General features: G+C 38.5%; 1 protein-coding gene across 2 annotated transcripts in view; it reads left to right on the top strand.

Annotated features, from left to right (window-relative positions):
* LOC105471607 (hydroxysteroid 17-beta dehydrogenase 12) overlaps positions 1–15,948 on the top strand; it is a 168,668-nt gene that overhangs the window by 132,013 nt on the left and 20,707 nt on the right. For both annotated transcript variants that reach the window (XM_011724155.3, XM_011724156.2), the window contains exon 7: positions 12,237–12,271. In XM_011724155.3, the coding sequence (XP_011722457.2) occupies positions 12,237–12,271 (35 nt within the window). The remainder of the gene's footprint in view (positions 1–12,236; positions 12,272–15,948) is intronic.

The following is a 15,948-nucleotide window of genomic DNA, read 5'->3' as shown; positions in this document are numbered from 1 at the left end:
TGTGTTTCCATTTGTTTGTGTCATCTATGATTTCTTTCAGCAGTGTTTTGTAGTTTGTTAAATGCTTTTTGTTTATTAAATGACTTCTATATGCAAGCACTGTGGTAGGTATTGGGACTACAAAAACTTAGGCTGGTGACTTATTTTTACAAAGATTTAATCCGCACGCTGTTTGTCACTGATAAATTGTTTCCATTTTGTCTTCCCCATGGTTTTCAGTTGAGGAACTTAAATGTTGTGATAAAGCATTGTGTGGGGAATATGGAACTATAAAGTAATGGGTGTGATTTTTAATAGTCACTCATAATAACTTGTCTGGTTGCTAGTTGCTAAGCACGTGTTACAGTCATGTCACATGTATGTGCCAACAAAAAACAACAAGCCAATACCTGCCAAAGGAAGGAATACTTAGCGAGTGTGAGCATCTCAACACCTTTTTTTCTTTTTTTTTTTTTTTTTGAGACGGAGTCTCACGCTGTTGCCCAGGCTGGAGTGCAGTGGTGCGATCTCGGCTCACTGCAAGCTCCGCCTCCTGGGTTCACGCCATTCTCCTGCCTCAGCCTCCTGAGTAGCTAGGACTACAGGCGCCCGCCACCGCGCCCGGCTAATTTTTTGTATTTTTAGTAGAGACGGGGTTTCACTGTGGTCTCGATCTCCTGACCTTGTGATCCGCCCGCCTCGGCCTCCCAAAGTGCTGGGATTACAGGCTTGAGCCACCGCGCCCGGCCTACACCTTTTTTTCTTATATTGTATTAGTAACTATAAAAATATACTGTACCTTGGTTATACATACCAGAGCAGTGAAAAAAAATTGCCTGAGGCAGAATTCTCATGGGCAGTGTCAGATACTTGAAATTTGAACATACTCATAGAAAGCCAAATCCATTTTCAATAACCATTTATACTAGTTTAAGGAAATTCAAAACATGTTTAACTCAATGTTTAACTTTACTGTTATTAGCCAAGTTTTTTTCTCATATAAGATTCAGTTTAAGTGAGGTAAACTAATTACAAGTGGACCTGTGAGTGAGTCTGGAGCAAGACTCTCATGCACAAAATTGATGCTTTTAAAACATGGCTAATAGGAATATATCTAATAGTCCCAAGATCATTTTAAGGGCTCTCAAAACGTTATTGTTGTTCTTAAACTCAGAGCTGATACAGATTTTGACAATATGTGGAACTATGACTTTATTTTTTAGCAAGCAAAGGTTTTTGATCAAAGTTAATATCACTTCTAGTCTACAACTTACATATTTTATAATTTTTGCCTTTTGAAATGACCAATGTGTACTATTATTTTGATATACCTTTTCTGGTACATTTGGCCAAGTGCTTGAAAATAATAAGTGTTAAAAACAATGTACATGTGTTTCATAATATCTTGTGCTGAGTTAATGATAAAATATGTTTGTTTCAGTTTTATTTTCTAGAATTGTTAAAACTAATTTCAGAGTAGTCTTCTGATAATTTTAACTCCTCTGTCAGATAAACCATGTAAACCATTTACTTTAGATCCATTAGTATTTTCTCTTATAACCTCCTGCTTGTCTACACTGACATGTTTGTATACTTTTATGGTGTAAAACCCTGGCCTCTTCAGTCTCCATGAACATGCCATCTCTTGGCTCGCAGTCTGCAGAAAACTAATGATAGAAAGCCAAGGTCCTGGCCTTAATCTGTGAGAATCAGTCATCCTGCTGTGCTTCATGGTCACAGACTTTATCCTTCATGCAGCATCTGAGCACAGATCAGCATGGTCAGTGGTCATCACGGTGAGTCTCTGCTTAAAGACCAAATGGGGGAAAGTATGGATAAAACAGCACAAATCGAAGAGCACCATAGAGTAACTTTCAGCGTTTTAAATATAATGGTGAAATAAACATGAGATGAGATTTTTAATGTCTTGACAAATTATAAAATGCTTCTCCCACCTCTTCATCCTTCCTCTTCTTCATTCTTTATTGACATTGGCATATATACTTGTTCCCATGAAATGATTTAGTGGAGACAAATGCTAATTTATTAAACACTTGCATGCCATATTGATGGTAAGTATCATTGGCAGAACTGGATATCTACTTACAATTTTTATACATAAGCTTTCTTTTGCAAACCTAATCCCATTTAAAAAGCACTAAGGGAGTTTGCTATTTAAAGCACTTCTTCATGGAGCCAAATAAGCATCCCTTCATTCATCTTTAGTATGAATCTGAATTTTCCTGTTCCTTTGTGATATGTACTTCTAATAGAAAACAAATCAAAACTCTCAAGGTATGGAATCAATGGATCAGGGAATTAATATCATCTGGAGGCTTGGCCAATTAGTTTTTGTTGTACTATATGCAGAATCAATGTAGTTGACATCTCTGAGCACAGTTGACTGGTGACCATTCAGATATGGAAATGACTTGACTGGAGCAGTGGGAGGTGAGTGGTGTGCAGTGGCTAACCAGCAGGTAAGAAGAGGAAGTTAGGGCATGATTGTGCAAGTCCTTGAGTGCTGTGCTTAACAGGCTAGAGAGCCACAGAAAGCCTTCAAGCAGATGTAAGGTGTGATCTGATCTATGTTTTAGGCAGTTCTAATGGCAGAGTGACTTGGTAATAGGTGTTTTATGATGCATGTGTTTTTCTTATTTTTACTGAGAGAAAGGCATTCACCTTGACGAAATTTTGTGTGTAACGCTCCCAGGTTTAGGGCTGTTTGATGCTGCTGTGATTTGCCCTATAATATATTTGGATGAATTGTACCTATTGTTCTTTAGTTGACTGTGTTACGTTGCCAGGGACAGAGCCACATTTTCAGTAGCAATGGCTGTTTGGAGCCCTGGGGTAACTTAAAAGAAGATGAAAATTGGTGCAGCTACAGAATCTCCAAAGGTTTTATTGTGGCTGGACATCAGGGGAACTGGGGCATGGATGTCTGCAGCCTAACGCCACAATGACTTTCTCAGAAAAGACCTGTATAAGGAAGAGAACAACCTCTTCTCACCATCAATGTTGGGCCAGGTTTTATCTCCTCATTAAACTACATGACAGGGAATAACTGGCTGAGGAGTGTTCCAGGAGAGATTGGTGAAATCAGCTTGGCCTTGTGACTTTGGGCTTGTGTCCCTACTTTGGAGATGTTTGCTGAGAAGGGCCCCAGCATCTTATTGTAAGGTCTGTAGTGTGCCATGAACATTGAATGACCTGGCTTTACACTCCTTCAGATCCATATATTTATGTTCTGGATCAGTAAGTCAGATGATTGTAAAACTCCATGTTGTAAAAGTTCCATGTTTCAATAGAGGAATGAAAGAAGTGAAATATCCTGAGACCAAAGAAATTGCTGGTCACCACCAGATAAAATGGTAGTAATGTGGCCAGAAAAATATTGAGGAAGAAATATTAATCAGAAAGTTTTGACTATAGACCCTTGATGTTTAATCATAAGCAGTTCTTCCAGGCCACTTAGTTCTCCAGTTTTGTCTGATGGTTTTACTTTTCGATCTTGTCCAGTATTTTGAGTTTGTTCCTTTCTTCGCTCTCAGTGGCTCACTTCAATGGGCTTTCCCTTTACGAGGGATGTTTCGAAGCCTTGTTGCCTGCTTTTCCAGTTTTACTCTTAAATCCTTCAGGGATAAATTTAGTCTTGTTCCTGTTCCCTGCCTGCATATAGTTAACTGATGTAGAAACTCTATATGTAGGTAACCAATATGGCAGGTAGATCAGTCTCAAACTGTAAGAGAAGTCCTACTCGACAGGGCTTTCTTCTGATTGCAGATGCTCTGTGACTAAAATCTAAGATACATCTTATTTTTCATCAAGAACAATGACCTTTATCCCAGAAACGGTGGAGTTTAGAGACAACTGACCCTCAAGACATTGAACCACACTTTTCTAAAAATAGTTCTAGTTTCATACCTGAAGGGATTTCCATCCCAGAATACTGAGAGAGTTTGCAAATGAAATTATTAAACCGCTATTGATTGCTATTAGAGAAATCATGGAGAATGGGAGAAGTGCTGCAACTCCAGAGGCAGACAAATGTAGGTTTCATTTCAAACAGGGTGTACACTGAGCTTCACATCAGTCCAAAGACAGGTTCTAAAACAAATATTGTGCCGTTTGTTTCTGATTTGAGATCTCTTGTTTTAACAGCTACCAAATTTGGGGTTGCCTTACTTTTCTGGGTCAGATTATTCTTTAATTCTTTTATTCACAATTTTCAAACCTCAAGAGACCCTAGACTCTTCACTCCCTTTCAGATAAGCACTGCCCAAACAGTATTACCTGAACTGCCTGTGGCGCCTATGGAAAGGTGGGAAAACCATTCCTTCAGGTGATGCTGGACCCTAAAACTGCTGCTGCACTTAGTGAATGAGGTGGAAGCTAGAGAATGGCCCTGCCTACAGCTGAACCTCTGAGGAAATGTCCAGGCCACCATTCTGACAAATAGAGAGGATGTTCTGACCTTCTTTATTACCTTTTTCTTAGAGCAGAGAAGGAAATGGATGGGGGTGCGGCCCAAAGTGAAATATATTAACAGCCTCCACATATTGTGAAATACTGTTGTGTTTTGTTGTTTGTTTTATTTGGGAATGGGGAGGAGCATCTCAAGCAGGGGTTATGTATTAATTTCTTTTTACTTTTTTTAAGTCAATTTGAGATTTAATATTTTTATATTAATTTAATTTTTTACTTTTTTGGGGGGGTCAGTATAAGACTTAAAGCAGAGGCTTATCATTTAGTTCTTCCTTCATCAGACATTCAACCAAGGTGGGGGCTTGAAACCATTTCTTATTAGGGGTGGGTGTGGGTAGGGTGCGTTTCTGAACCCTCCGGAGTGTCACGTGCCCACTGCTTCACTGAGCATTTCATTTTTAGACTCTTTCTTCTTTCTTTTTTTTTTTGTTTTGTTTTTGTGTGTTTCTTTTTTTAAGACAGGGTCTCACTCTGTCACCCAGGATGGAGTGCAGCGACACTATCATAGCTCACTGTAACCTCGAACTACTGGGCTCAAGCGATCCTCCTGCCTTAGCCTCCTGAGTAGCTGGGACTACAGGCATGCACCACCATGCCTAGCCAATTTTTAAATTTTTTATAGAGATGGAGACTTGCTATGTTGCCCAAGGCTAGACTGGAATTCCTGGCCTCAAGCAATCCTCCTGCCTCAGCTTCCCAAAGTGCTGGGATTACTGGTGTGAGTCACCATGCCTGGACTAGAGTTTTTCTTAGATTGAGTCTCTCTTTCAGTTTAGAGCCTCTCTACAGATTGTAAGCACCATGAGGGTTGGTATCATGTCCTTTTCCTTTCCTGCTGAATCCTACCCTGGGCCTCACATACGTCAGGTGCACAACACATTTTTTTTTATTCTAAGAAATAATAATAAATGAATGCTTTTCTTTAAAACTGAAAATTCTAGTTTTAGTTCAGGTTCTTTGGGAATAAGGGTGACACTGATTTTATGTGGCCCTAGAAGGTTGAACTTGAATCATTCGGTATTTATACTAAATTGTGAGAACTTCCTAATCTTTGAATCTGCCAGAAGTGGAAGAGGCAGAAGGTGAGTATGCTGGGTCAGAGGTTGTAAACTGTTGGTCTGTGGGCCGGATGTGGCTGACACACACATTTTGACTGGCTCGGTTTTCAAAATTCGGAAATTTTACACCCAGATTTCTAACTTCTCTTGGGAAAAATCTGAAAATTGGGTAACACAGACCTGAATTACTACATGGCAGCAAGTGACTAGAGCTGAGTAGTTTTTGGATATATGCAGTTAGTTAGGCCTACAGCTCTCTAGATTGCCACAGTCCCCACCAGTCTCTATTGTTTGACTTCTCTCACTCATTTACATTACCTCTCCGACCCTTTTAGGCACTGGAGTTTGGGTTCTTCTGTTCCAGGTGACTCCAAGTGTTCAATCTATTCAAATGGAATAACTGCTTGGAGAAATTGAAGGATTAGAATGACATCGACTAAATTAATCTCTTCTCTCTTAGTCCCTTTGGGCTGCTCTAACAAAATGCCTTAGACTGGGTAGTTTATAAAGAGCATAAACTTCTTTCTCAGAGTTCTGGAGGCTGGGAAGTCTAAGATCAGTGCCCCACCAGGTTTGGTGTCGGGTGAGGACCCCATTCTTCATAGATGGAGCCTTCTTGCCATGTCCTCATGTGGCAGAAGAGGCACACAAGTTCCCTCAGGCCTCTTTTATAAGGGCACCAATCCCATGTGTGAGGGTGGAACCCTCATGATGTAATCATTTCTCAAAGGCCCCACCCTCCTCTTAATGTCACCATATTGGGGATTAGGTTTCAACATACAAATTTTGGAGGGGCAGGGGTCGGGTGCCGTGGCTCACACCTGTAATCCCAGCACTTTGGGAGGCTGAGGCGGGTGGATCACTTGACCCCAGGAGTTTGAGACCAGCCTGTCCAACATGGTGAAACCCCGTCTTGGCCAAAAATAGAAAATTTAGCTGGGCATGGTGGCGTGCGCCTGTAATCCCAGCTACTCAGGAGGCTGAGGCAGGAGGATCACTTGAGCCCAGGAGTTTGTGACCAGCCTGGTCAATATGACGAAACCCTGTCTCTACCAAAAGTACAAAAATTAGCCGAGGGTGGTGGCTCACACCTGTAGTCCCAGCTACTCAGGAGGCTGAGGCAGGAGGATTGCTTGAACCCAGGAGGCAGAAGTTGCAGTGAGCCAAGACTGTGCCACTGGACTCCAGCCTGGCTGGCAGAGCAAGACCCTGTCTCAAAAAAAAAAAAAAAATATATGGAGAGGGGGGACACAAACACGTCTTCTACCCCATGATTCTCTGAAATAAGAGTATGAGACCCTTTGCATGGTTTTTGAAAATATGTTTTTTCCTTTTTATACCACAGTGTATTGATTGTATGTCACTTAGCCAGAAGTGCCTTATGCGATGCACTGCCCATGGAGTAGATGATAAAAGTTTAGATGAATGGACAGATGGGTGAAAAGCACAGAAACATTTGTTTTTTTCACCTGCATTTGCCTCTGGCATGTGACACAATGCCAGTAGGGGGAGCCCTCTATTAATTCGAAAATCCATGAGACTAGTCTCCGTTCAGCAGTCTAATTGTATTTAATTTAGGGTTTATGTTAAGGATGCATCCCGGCACCCTGCCTCAAGAATTTAACAGCATTAGGAATATGATAAATTATGGGAAGGAGAGTAAAACCCTCACCACTGATCTCCATCCACAGCTTTTCTAGATGAAGGCGTTCCAAGTTAATAGCTAGTCTTAATTCATTTTGAAATTAGTTATCATTATGTTCCTAAAAAATTCCAAATTATTGGATACATTTAGTCCTTAGAGTGTCATAGTAACAGGCTGCTTCAGGCATAACTACAAAATGATGGTTTTGCCAAAAGGCACAATAACCACTCTGCATTGTTTTCTTCTTTCAAAAATGAGGGAGTAGGTATAGATTGGTACTGATGTTCTTTTCAGTCCCAGATGAAACTAGGTTATAGGATAAACGCCTTATATGCGAATGAAAATGAAAAATCTCTGAGAACTTTAGAAATTATTTTCTCCTCCCCAAACCTGTCACTTGTGAGAAGTTAGCTTATTTTGGAAAAATTTAGGTATTGGAAGCTCTTAGCATACTATAGTTTGTGAAACTCAGAAACTAACTGTGTATGATGGTATACGCATTTTTTTTTTTTTTTTTTTTTTTTTTTTTTGAGACGGCGTCTCACTCTATTGCCCAGGCTGGAGTGCTGTGGCGCGATCTCGGTTCACGCAAGCTCCGCCTCCCGGGTTTACGCCATTCTCCTGCCTCAGCCTCCCGAGTAGCTGGGACTACAGGCGCCCGCCTCCACACCCGGCTAATTTTTTGTATTTTTTAGTAGAGACGGGGTTTCACCATGTTAGCCAGGATGGTCTCGATCTCCTAACCTCGTGATCCGCCCGCCTCAGCCTCCCAAAGTGCTGGGATTACAAGCGAGAACCACCGCGCCCGGCCATATATCCATTTTTTAAAAAATTTTGTTTAGAGTTTATAAATTACGGCTTTGGAATCATTATTAATTGGCATGGAGCTCTTTGTTCTGAAAAGTTCTTTCTCTTTTGATAAATTAATGTAGATCAAACCATATTTATTACAAAAGGAAAATTTTTGTTTTGAATGATATAGTGTTGAATTTAAGGTTAAGTAATATGGGGCTGGGAAAATGGCAAGGGGGGCTCTTAACTTTCACAAAAACTTAACATTAATATAAAGGAAAACCAAATAATACTTGGAGATCTCAAAGCACTTTTAGAAACTTTATCTAATTAAGCTTTCCACCCCCTGTGCAGTAAATATTCTGTTAGCTATACAGGTGAGAGTCTAAGAATTTCTAATTAAGTTGTGTTCTTTTTTACCAAGGTGCTCAAATTATACAGTTTGCCAAAGGAAATGTGTGCTGTGTCTTTGTAGCATGATTTTCAATGGAGTTACCATCTAATTTCTCCAAAACAGGCATTGTGTAACATTGTTGTCACTTTCTGTAATTATTTTCACTGGTATACTGTGATTTTGAAAAATTACTGTTAATGATTACAGTTGAAAACTTGTTTAAGGTATTTGCATCTAAGAGATGGTTTTCTTCCAAATTGTGTGGGTACGTTTTTAGTTACTTGAATTCAGATCCTATTCATGGTAAGCAGGTTTCTTTGGGGTAGAGGGAGGGCAGAGGTGGACAAAGTGGCTATTTGTGGTATCCTAATTCCGGGTATGAATAGCCTGGATTCCTGGGGCTTTACCTGGATTCCAGGGTGAGTTGTTATACTTTATTCTCTACATATATATTATGATAATACAGGTGATTAAAGCATCTTGAATTTTAATGTAATCTTTTAATTTGAGCTTTTGATTGTCTTTTTGAACATTATGCAATCATATTTTCTCATACTGTTCTCTCTTAAAAATGACCAAATGCCAAAGGTTATGTGACACAAGAATAATTTGCTTAAATTGGATCATTTTTCATACTAAATTAATGAGTGGGAAAATCTACATTGGCTCCTGGGTATAAAATAAAGTTCCTTCTACAAACTGTTTATTACTGATATTACAGGAGTAAAAGAGAAAAAGTTTTATTCAAATTAGGTTTTTTTTAGAAATAAGATTGTGGGGGCTTTTCTAATTGTAAAAACAATGCAAGATTGTTGACAAAAGTATGAGAAATATATACAAACACTAAGAAGAAAATAAGTCACTTTTAGTCATAACCACAGATGGTTACATTTTAATATAATATTTTCAAGGATTTTCTAGGCCAGCCAATGCCTTGTTGCTGAATAATCTAATTATCTAAATAATCTTAATCTAATAGTATTGATTTTGATTTTGTATGAACTAAGCCTCTTATTTACTTCCCAGCCAGAATATACATTGCTGTACCAGTAAATACTAGTAAATATTTTACTCTTGACTTTGAATCAAATTCTAAATTTAACTGTCATCAAGACATTCATTTTTCCTCATATATTTGTATACTTTTTGACTTGCTTGCATATAAAGTGATAACAATACCTTAAGTGTGATATAACATATATATTAAACTATACCCTTTAGATTCTAGGCATCTAGGATTTTCTTGTAGTGAGGATTAATGTTACTGTCACTGAAAATATATATGTATATAAATAGTAAACACTTTTCCTGCAAGGACAAGGATTTCACACTCTCATTGTTGTAGAAGCACTATTGTAGAAACTTTTGTCTACTTCTTAGGAAAGAATTAAATTAAAATTTGTTTGCTGTACACTTTTGGAAACAGTTCCACAGGGAAGAAAATGGGTCTGGAAATCATGTTTACTATTACTTGTCTAATATTCTTAACCACTGAACTTGCAAGTTACGGTAACCTTTTTTTAGAAGTATGTTAAGAGGAACAAAAATTTTTCTGGTACAGCAATTATCACCTACAGATGGCCTAAAATTAGCATTGAGTTAACTCCAGAAACAGCTTGTGAGCTGTGAAATGGAGTTCAGATAGATAGTGAGATTTCACAGAAATGCCTGGTATATTTGCATAAATAACCAAATATCAAGATACCAACTGATGCATACAGATAACTCTGCTGATAGCTTAGCTAAAAATCCTACAAAAATTTGGTGTTAAAGAAAATTTAATTTGATCTGAACATAATGAAGCCTCTTAACTAATGCATAGACTATTAATGATTTGTATATATATACTCAAATAAAGAAGGCTTGAAATTGAATTTATTGTGACATAATCTGATTAGAAGGAAAGATAATTTCAATATAGATGAAGGCATTGATCAATTTGATAAAAGCATGCAGAGTTCAGGTTAACTTTTCTCAGGCTTTTCATTGTTATTATTTGACAGATTTTAAAAAGATGTTACATTTTATGACAAGGAGAGAGAATTTAGGGTCAGAATGTAAAAGGAGGAGCTCATGAGCTATGAGAAAGAAATTAACTTTTGCAGGGGAGAACTTGTGTCTTTGCTGATGAATCATCTAGTCATTGGGCGTTCAACAAATATTTCTGGCCTTTAATAGCCAGGCGTTGAAATCAGTGTTTATGTCAAGTTATTAAAACTTCTTGAGTTTTAATTCATATACATAAAGAATATATTTTGAACATGTCCCTACATAAAAGACCTCTTGACGAAGGAAACATTTAATGTTTAGCATGCCATTGGTATAATTTTGTAAGTATGGTTTTATGTTACGGGGTTTTGTTTTGTCTCATGATTTTCTAGGTAACTTTAGGCATTCAGAAAGCAGACATTTAATATATACATGACATGCATATGGTATAAGGGAAAAAATAGCTCCTGATATTCCCCCATCTCCCTGCCCCCACTATTCCAACTAGAAATAGAAGAAAGCCTGTTTAAGAGAGCCAAACAGGCAGTGGCTACCCTTTCTGGACTCCACTTAGCTGCTTTGTAGTTAACAGATCTCATTTCCTTAATACCTTAGATCACCCCCACACCTGGGTAAAGACATTTTTATTACCAGTCTCCTTCCTCATTCTGTTTCTGGTGATCTCAGGACTTTGGAGAACTGAATTATAGCTTCCCTTCACAAAATGCTGGGGGAACTCTTTATAATATTTTAGCTAAGCGTTATGGTCCCTGATGAAATGTGCTAAATTTAAAAAAAAATGTTTTCAAATACTGTTAGGGTTTTGTATAATCTATCCTTTACAATAAAATACTCCACCACTGTTAATATGCCTGATGTACATCTGTCTGTACTACCATACAAAGCTGTTCATAATACATCTGGATTGGATGTCCACATAGCAGAATTTACCTTGTCAAATCTGGATGGCATTTTCTTTCTCAAAATATTTCTAGGAAAACAAAATTCCCTTCTCATCAGAATGCTATCTACTTTAATTAATACGAAGTATTATTCAAGATAGAAACAACAGAATTTCTAGGCGTAGCATGCATTGAAACCTTATAAAACAGCATCTGTTTATTAGAGAATTGATGATATCTGGGAGTCGGGAATTTATGTTACAACCTCAGTATTTAACTATGAGGTGATTTTGACTAAACCATTGGACTTCTGAACTTTTCTTGGTTAATAATGTATCAAAACAGAGTTTAGAAATAGCCCCTCTCATTATATGTATTTAGTCAACAATTATGAAGTCCTTAAAAAATGGAGATGTCACCTTTTCATTGTTGGTTATTAGAGATCACATCTTAACTCTCTTTAAGGATGAGTTTTACTTACAGCTAACTAGAACAACAAGAGAAATGAATATGAAGATACACTTACTCTTTGCCAACATATCACTTTATGGCATTCTTTTAAAGACTTTTTGGCTGGAAAAGTTTATGTGAGCTCTTGAGATTAGAAAGCTTAAGTCATCATGGTAGGCAGGATATTTCTTCTGATAACATATATTCTTTTCTGAGAATGCATTTTGGGAAATGTAGATTTTCACTGTAAATCCTTCATTGTTTGAAGAACTCTGTGCCAGTATTACATTTCAGGCAAGACTAATTTTAGTCAAGTTCATTGGAAGTATTCCCTGTGTTCTCTCCAGTAATTTCAGCTGGTTCCTTTTTATGCCCTCTTGACACGGTCACATTCTAGAGTATAGAAAATAACCTGCTATCTGTAGAAGGGGTGAATGGTTTCGTGATTCTCTTCTTTTTAGTGTGGGTGAGTTTTCTTCACTCTTTTCCTGTTGCCTGCATCCTCGGCCATCATGAATGTTTTGCTTTCTCTCTTGCAGATGACACAATTGGTACTGCCTGGCATGGTGGAAAGGTGAGTCACAAGCTCACACACAAACACTGTGGAAGCAGAGCTCATGATTATTTAGAGGGAGAATCCTTGCTTTGAAAAAATCACTGAAATGACTAACGAACCAAGCCTCCATGTCTTAGCCACAGAGTGATGTGCCAGGCGAGTCACAGTAAAGCATGAGTCATTGGTGGTGGAGGCCTTTTCCACTCGATTCCCTTTTTATTTCTCTCTCTAGGGTTGTAGTGGTTCCTTTAGATCAGGATGAAAAAGCCTGCCTGAGTCACCATCACTAACTCAATTGCCTGCTATTCTGAGGGGGTGGATAGAGTTCCTGGGATATTCCCGGGAATACCTTCTTAAAGCTGTATTCTCTCAAAGCCAAAATCAGTAGAGTTGGATTAAGCAAGACCTCTTCCTCTGGTTTTTCACTTTTAACTGGCCGAATGGCTGTATGAGGAACTTAAGCATGTTATATAAAGTGATTATAAGATGTCAAACCAACCCTTGGAGGAAAAGGCAATGTCCACTTGCCCCATCTTTGTTCCAGTTTGAATTGGTTCTGCTAGTACGTGCTGAATGTCTTCATTTTGATTGAGAAATATGTTGTAGAGTTCTGTTATTTGAAATAGCATGAAGTGTAAAATTGTAATTAAGCTCTTTCTTCCTTGGAAAAACCTGAGTGATGTCTAGGCCTTCAAAGAAAAGCTGCTAAAAAGATTCGGGCTTGCATCCTGAGCTAGCTCGATCGTTTGCTGAATTTAGGGCATCATAGTCATCTTTTTTTCTGCAAAATAACTATGAGTCTGGAAGAGGCCCAGAGGAATCACAGCTTTGAAAAGAGAAGACCCAAGTACCATACTTCTGTTAGGAAACTTCTATGACCCACTCCAGGCAGGCATTACAGCTTATGTTTATTGAGTATATAGTAAGTGCCAGGAACTTAGTCAGTGTTAACTCATTTAACTTTGATAGCCTCCCACCATTGTACAGATGAGGAAACTGAGGTTAGGAATCCATTTGTTGAACATCTACAGGGACTGGTTAAAAAACGGTTTCTCAGCAAAGGTCCTTATACACAATTTTGTGTATTTTAATTGTTTTATTTTAGTAACACTTCCCTTTAAAATCTTCAGACTGCCTATTGTTAGGTGCCAGTGGGAGTGGATTCCCGATGGTCAGCTACATAAATGGCAGTGGTTAGACCAGCCCAGAACCCTAGAAGATAGTAGAGTTGGGGCAAAGTAGAACTCAGGAGAGATTAAATTTGGGCCTCACCTTAATCCTAGTTTTGACATCTACAGGTAACATGGCATTAATTCAGAATAGTAAATCTGTCCATTAAAAAAGAAACACATAAACCACAGAGGTATTGTGAAAGGAATTTTTAATTGTATTGAAGAAAACCATATCAAAAGAGATAATGGTTACAAAATCATTTTACAGCATAAAGTCTTAGAGTCAAAGAGTCATAGAAATCCAGTGCATTAAATTAATTGACAGTAACCTCCCTCATTTGACAGATGAAAAAATAGAGGCCCAAAGAGATGGAGTGCTATGAAGCTATACAGTTAGTAAATAATACAAAACCAAGGAGCTGGGAACTTCACTGCTATCTCTGTAGACCTGACAGCCATGATCACAGCTGGAGCATTACATAAAAGCAATGCAAAAAAAGAGAGTCCATCTATTCAATAGGCATTCATTGAGTCAAGTGTATCGTGGATATGTTGGATCCTTGCCTTTTAAGAAATCAAGTTGAGGCTGGTGCAGTGGTTCATGCCTATAATCCTAGCACTTTGGGAGGCTGAGGCGGGTGAATCACTTGAGGCCAGGAATTCAAGACCAGCCTGGCCAACATGGCAAGACCCCATCTCTACTAAAAGTACAAAAACATTAGCTGGGTGTGGTGGCACACAGCTGTAATCCCGGCTACTCGGGTGGCTCAGGCACGAGAATCACTTGAACCCCAGGAGGCATTGGTTGCAGTCAGCCAAGATAGCACCACTGCATCCAGCCTGGGCAACAGAGCAAGACCCTGTCTCGAAAAAAAAAAAAAAAAAAAAAAGCAACGATCAAGTTGATTTTAAATTGAGGTTAAGAAATGGTGGAAAGTTATCAGAAGCTATGACTGAACCTGACAGCACATTACCATTTTGATACTTGTTAAGAACTAGTGAGAAATATATGTGGATTTTATGAATCAATACTTTTGGTTAGGAAAAGGAATGTCTATGTCTACTTGAATTAAAGAACTTAGTTACTAGATATGTCAGTCAAGGTAAGCTACCTGCTGAAACACACCACTCCCAAATCTCAGTGGCTTAACACATAAAGGTTTACTTTTCCCTCCGCTCTCTACCTGTCATTCAGGGATCTGCGGCTCTTTCCATCTAGGGGCATCATAATTTTCTGGGATCTTGGAGTTCTCTGCATCCAGCTGACAGATGAAAGAAAAGAGAGTAAAGATGGTTTTAAGGGAAGTTTCACTTCTACCCACATTTCATTGTGCAGAACTCAGTCATAGGCTACAACTATTGCACAGAAGGCCAGAAATGTTAGCTGTGTGCCCAGAGAGGAGAGAAAAACTCCAAGTTAGCACATCATCTTGAAAGCATTCTTACCTTACACATTATAAATGGTTTCATTATAGCCTGCTCTTTACACCATCCCCAAATGGCTTATTTCCTATGGCTGGTTTCCATAGCATTAGTATCTCCATTGAGTAACAGCAGAGTCCTTTATCATGATCCTTTGTTATTGTTTTCCTTCCACTGGTTCCACCTCTGATGTATGAGATTTTCCAAACCCTCTAGAACTATAGCCTAGGGCCAATTGACTATCACTAAACAAGTATCTATAATCAAACTAAGGTATTGTTACGATAGATGTAGAAAGTACATAATTACATTATAGAGGAAAGTTGCTCTTTTCACTTCCCTGGAATTATAAACATTGTGTACAGCTGGAGCCAGGAGGTGGTTGCCATAACAACCGTGGGACAGCTAAAAATAGCCCCTTTCATAACTGTATTGCTTAAGGTGGAATTATGACATGTTATGGTGTTTTAAGGCAGGTAATTCTCTTTCATGTGCTAAATGTTTGCAAACTTTCTTCCACAAAGCAATATTTGTACAATGTAAGTATTTGGATTGCTGGTTCTAATTATACACCTGACCCCTGTGTTCCAAGATTCTTTTTGACATAGATCTCTATTTTTATAGGTTTCTCAGTCTTCTTGAGAGTCTGTTAGAGAACTGTCTGTGCCAATTTCAGTATTATGTTTAAGCTTTAAAAAATATATATAATGACAACCCTCCCCTTCAAGAGCCTGCTTTTGTACTACTTGATATGAAGTGGAAATGTGAAGAATTGGGATGGATTTTTTTTTTTTTTTTTTTTTTTTGGTACATTCTTCCTTGCCTACCATCAAATTCTGTATGCAGTTAGCAGTCTCCACTAGGACTGACCCTGCAGTTTCGGTTCCTCACAGCAGCACATCTCTCTTCCCACCTGCACTGTGGGACAGTGATGAAGTTTCTGAGGAGGGTAGAAAACAGTGACTTACTTCAAAGGAGACCTATTATGTCCTCTATGACAGTAGTATTTTTACAGAGGTGCGGACAAGGATACCACAACAGTCTGATAGAATATTAAGGCACTTATAAAATAAAGGCTTAGCAATTTTTTTAAAATCCAGG

This window comes from Macaca nemestrina, chromosome 12 (genome assembly GCF_043159975.1).
Source record: "Macaca nemestrina isolate mMacNem1 chromosome 12, mMacNem.hap1, whole genome shotgun sequence".
NCBI lineage: Eukaryota > Metazoa > Chordata > Mammalia > Primates > Cercopithecidae > Macaca > Macaca nemestrina.
This window is presented reverse-complemented; position numbering and strand designations above follow the sequence as displayed.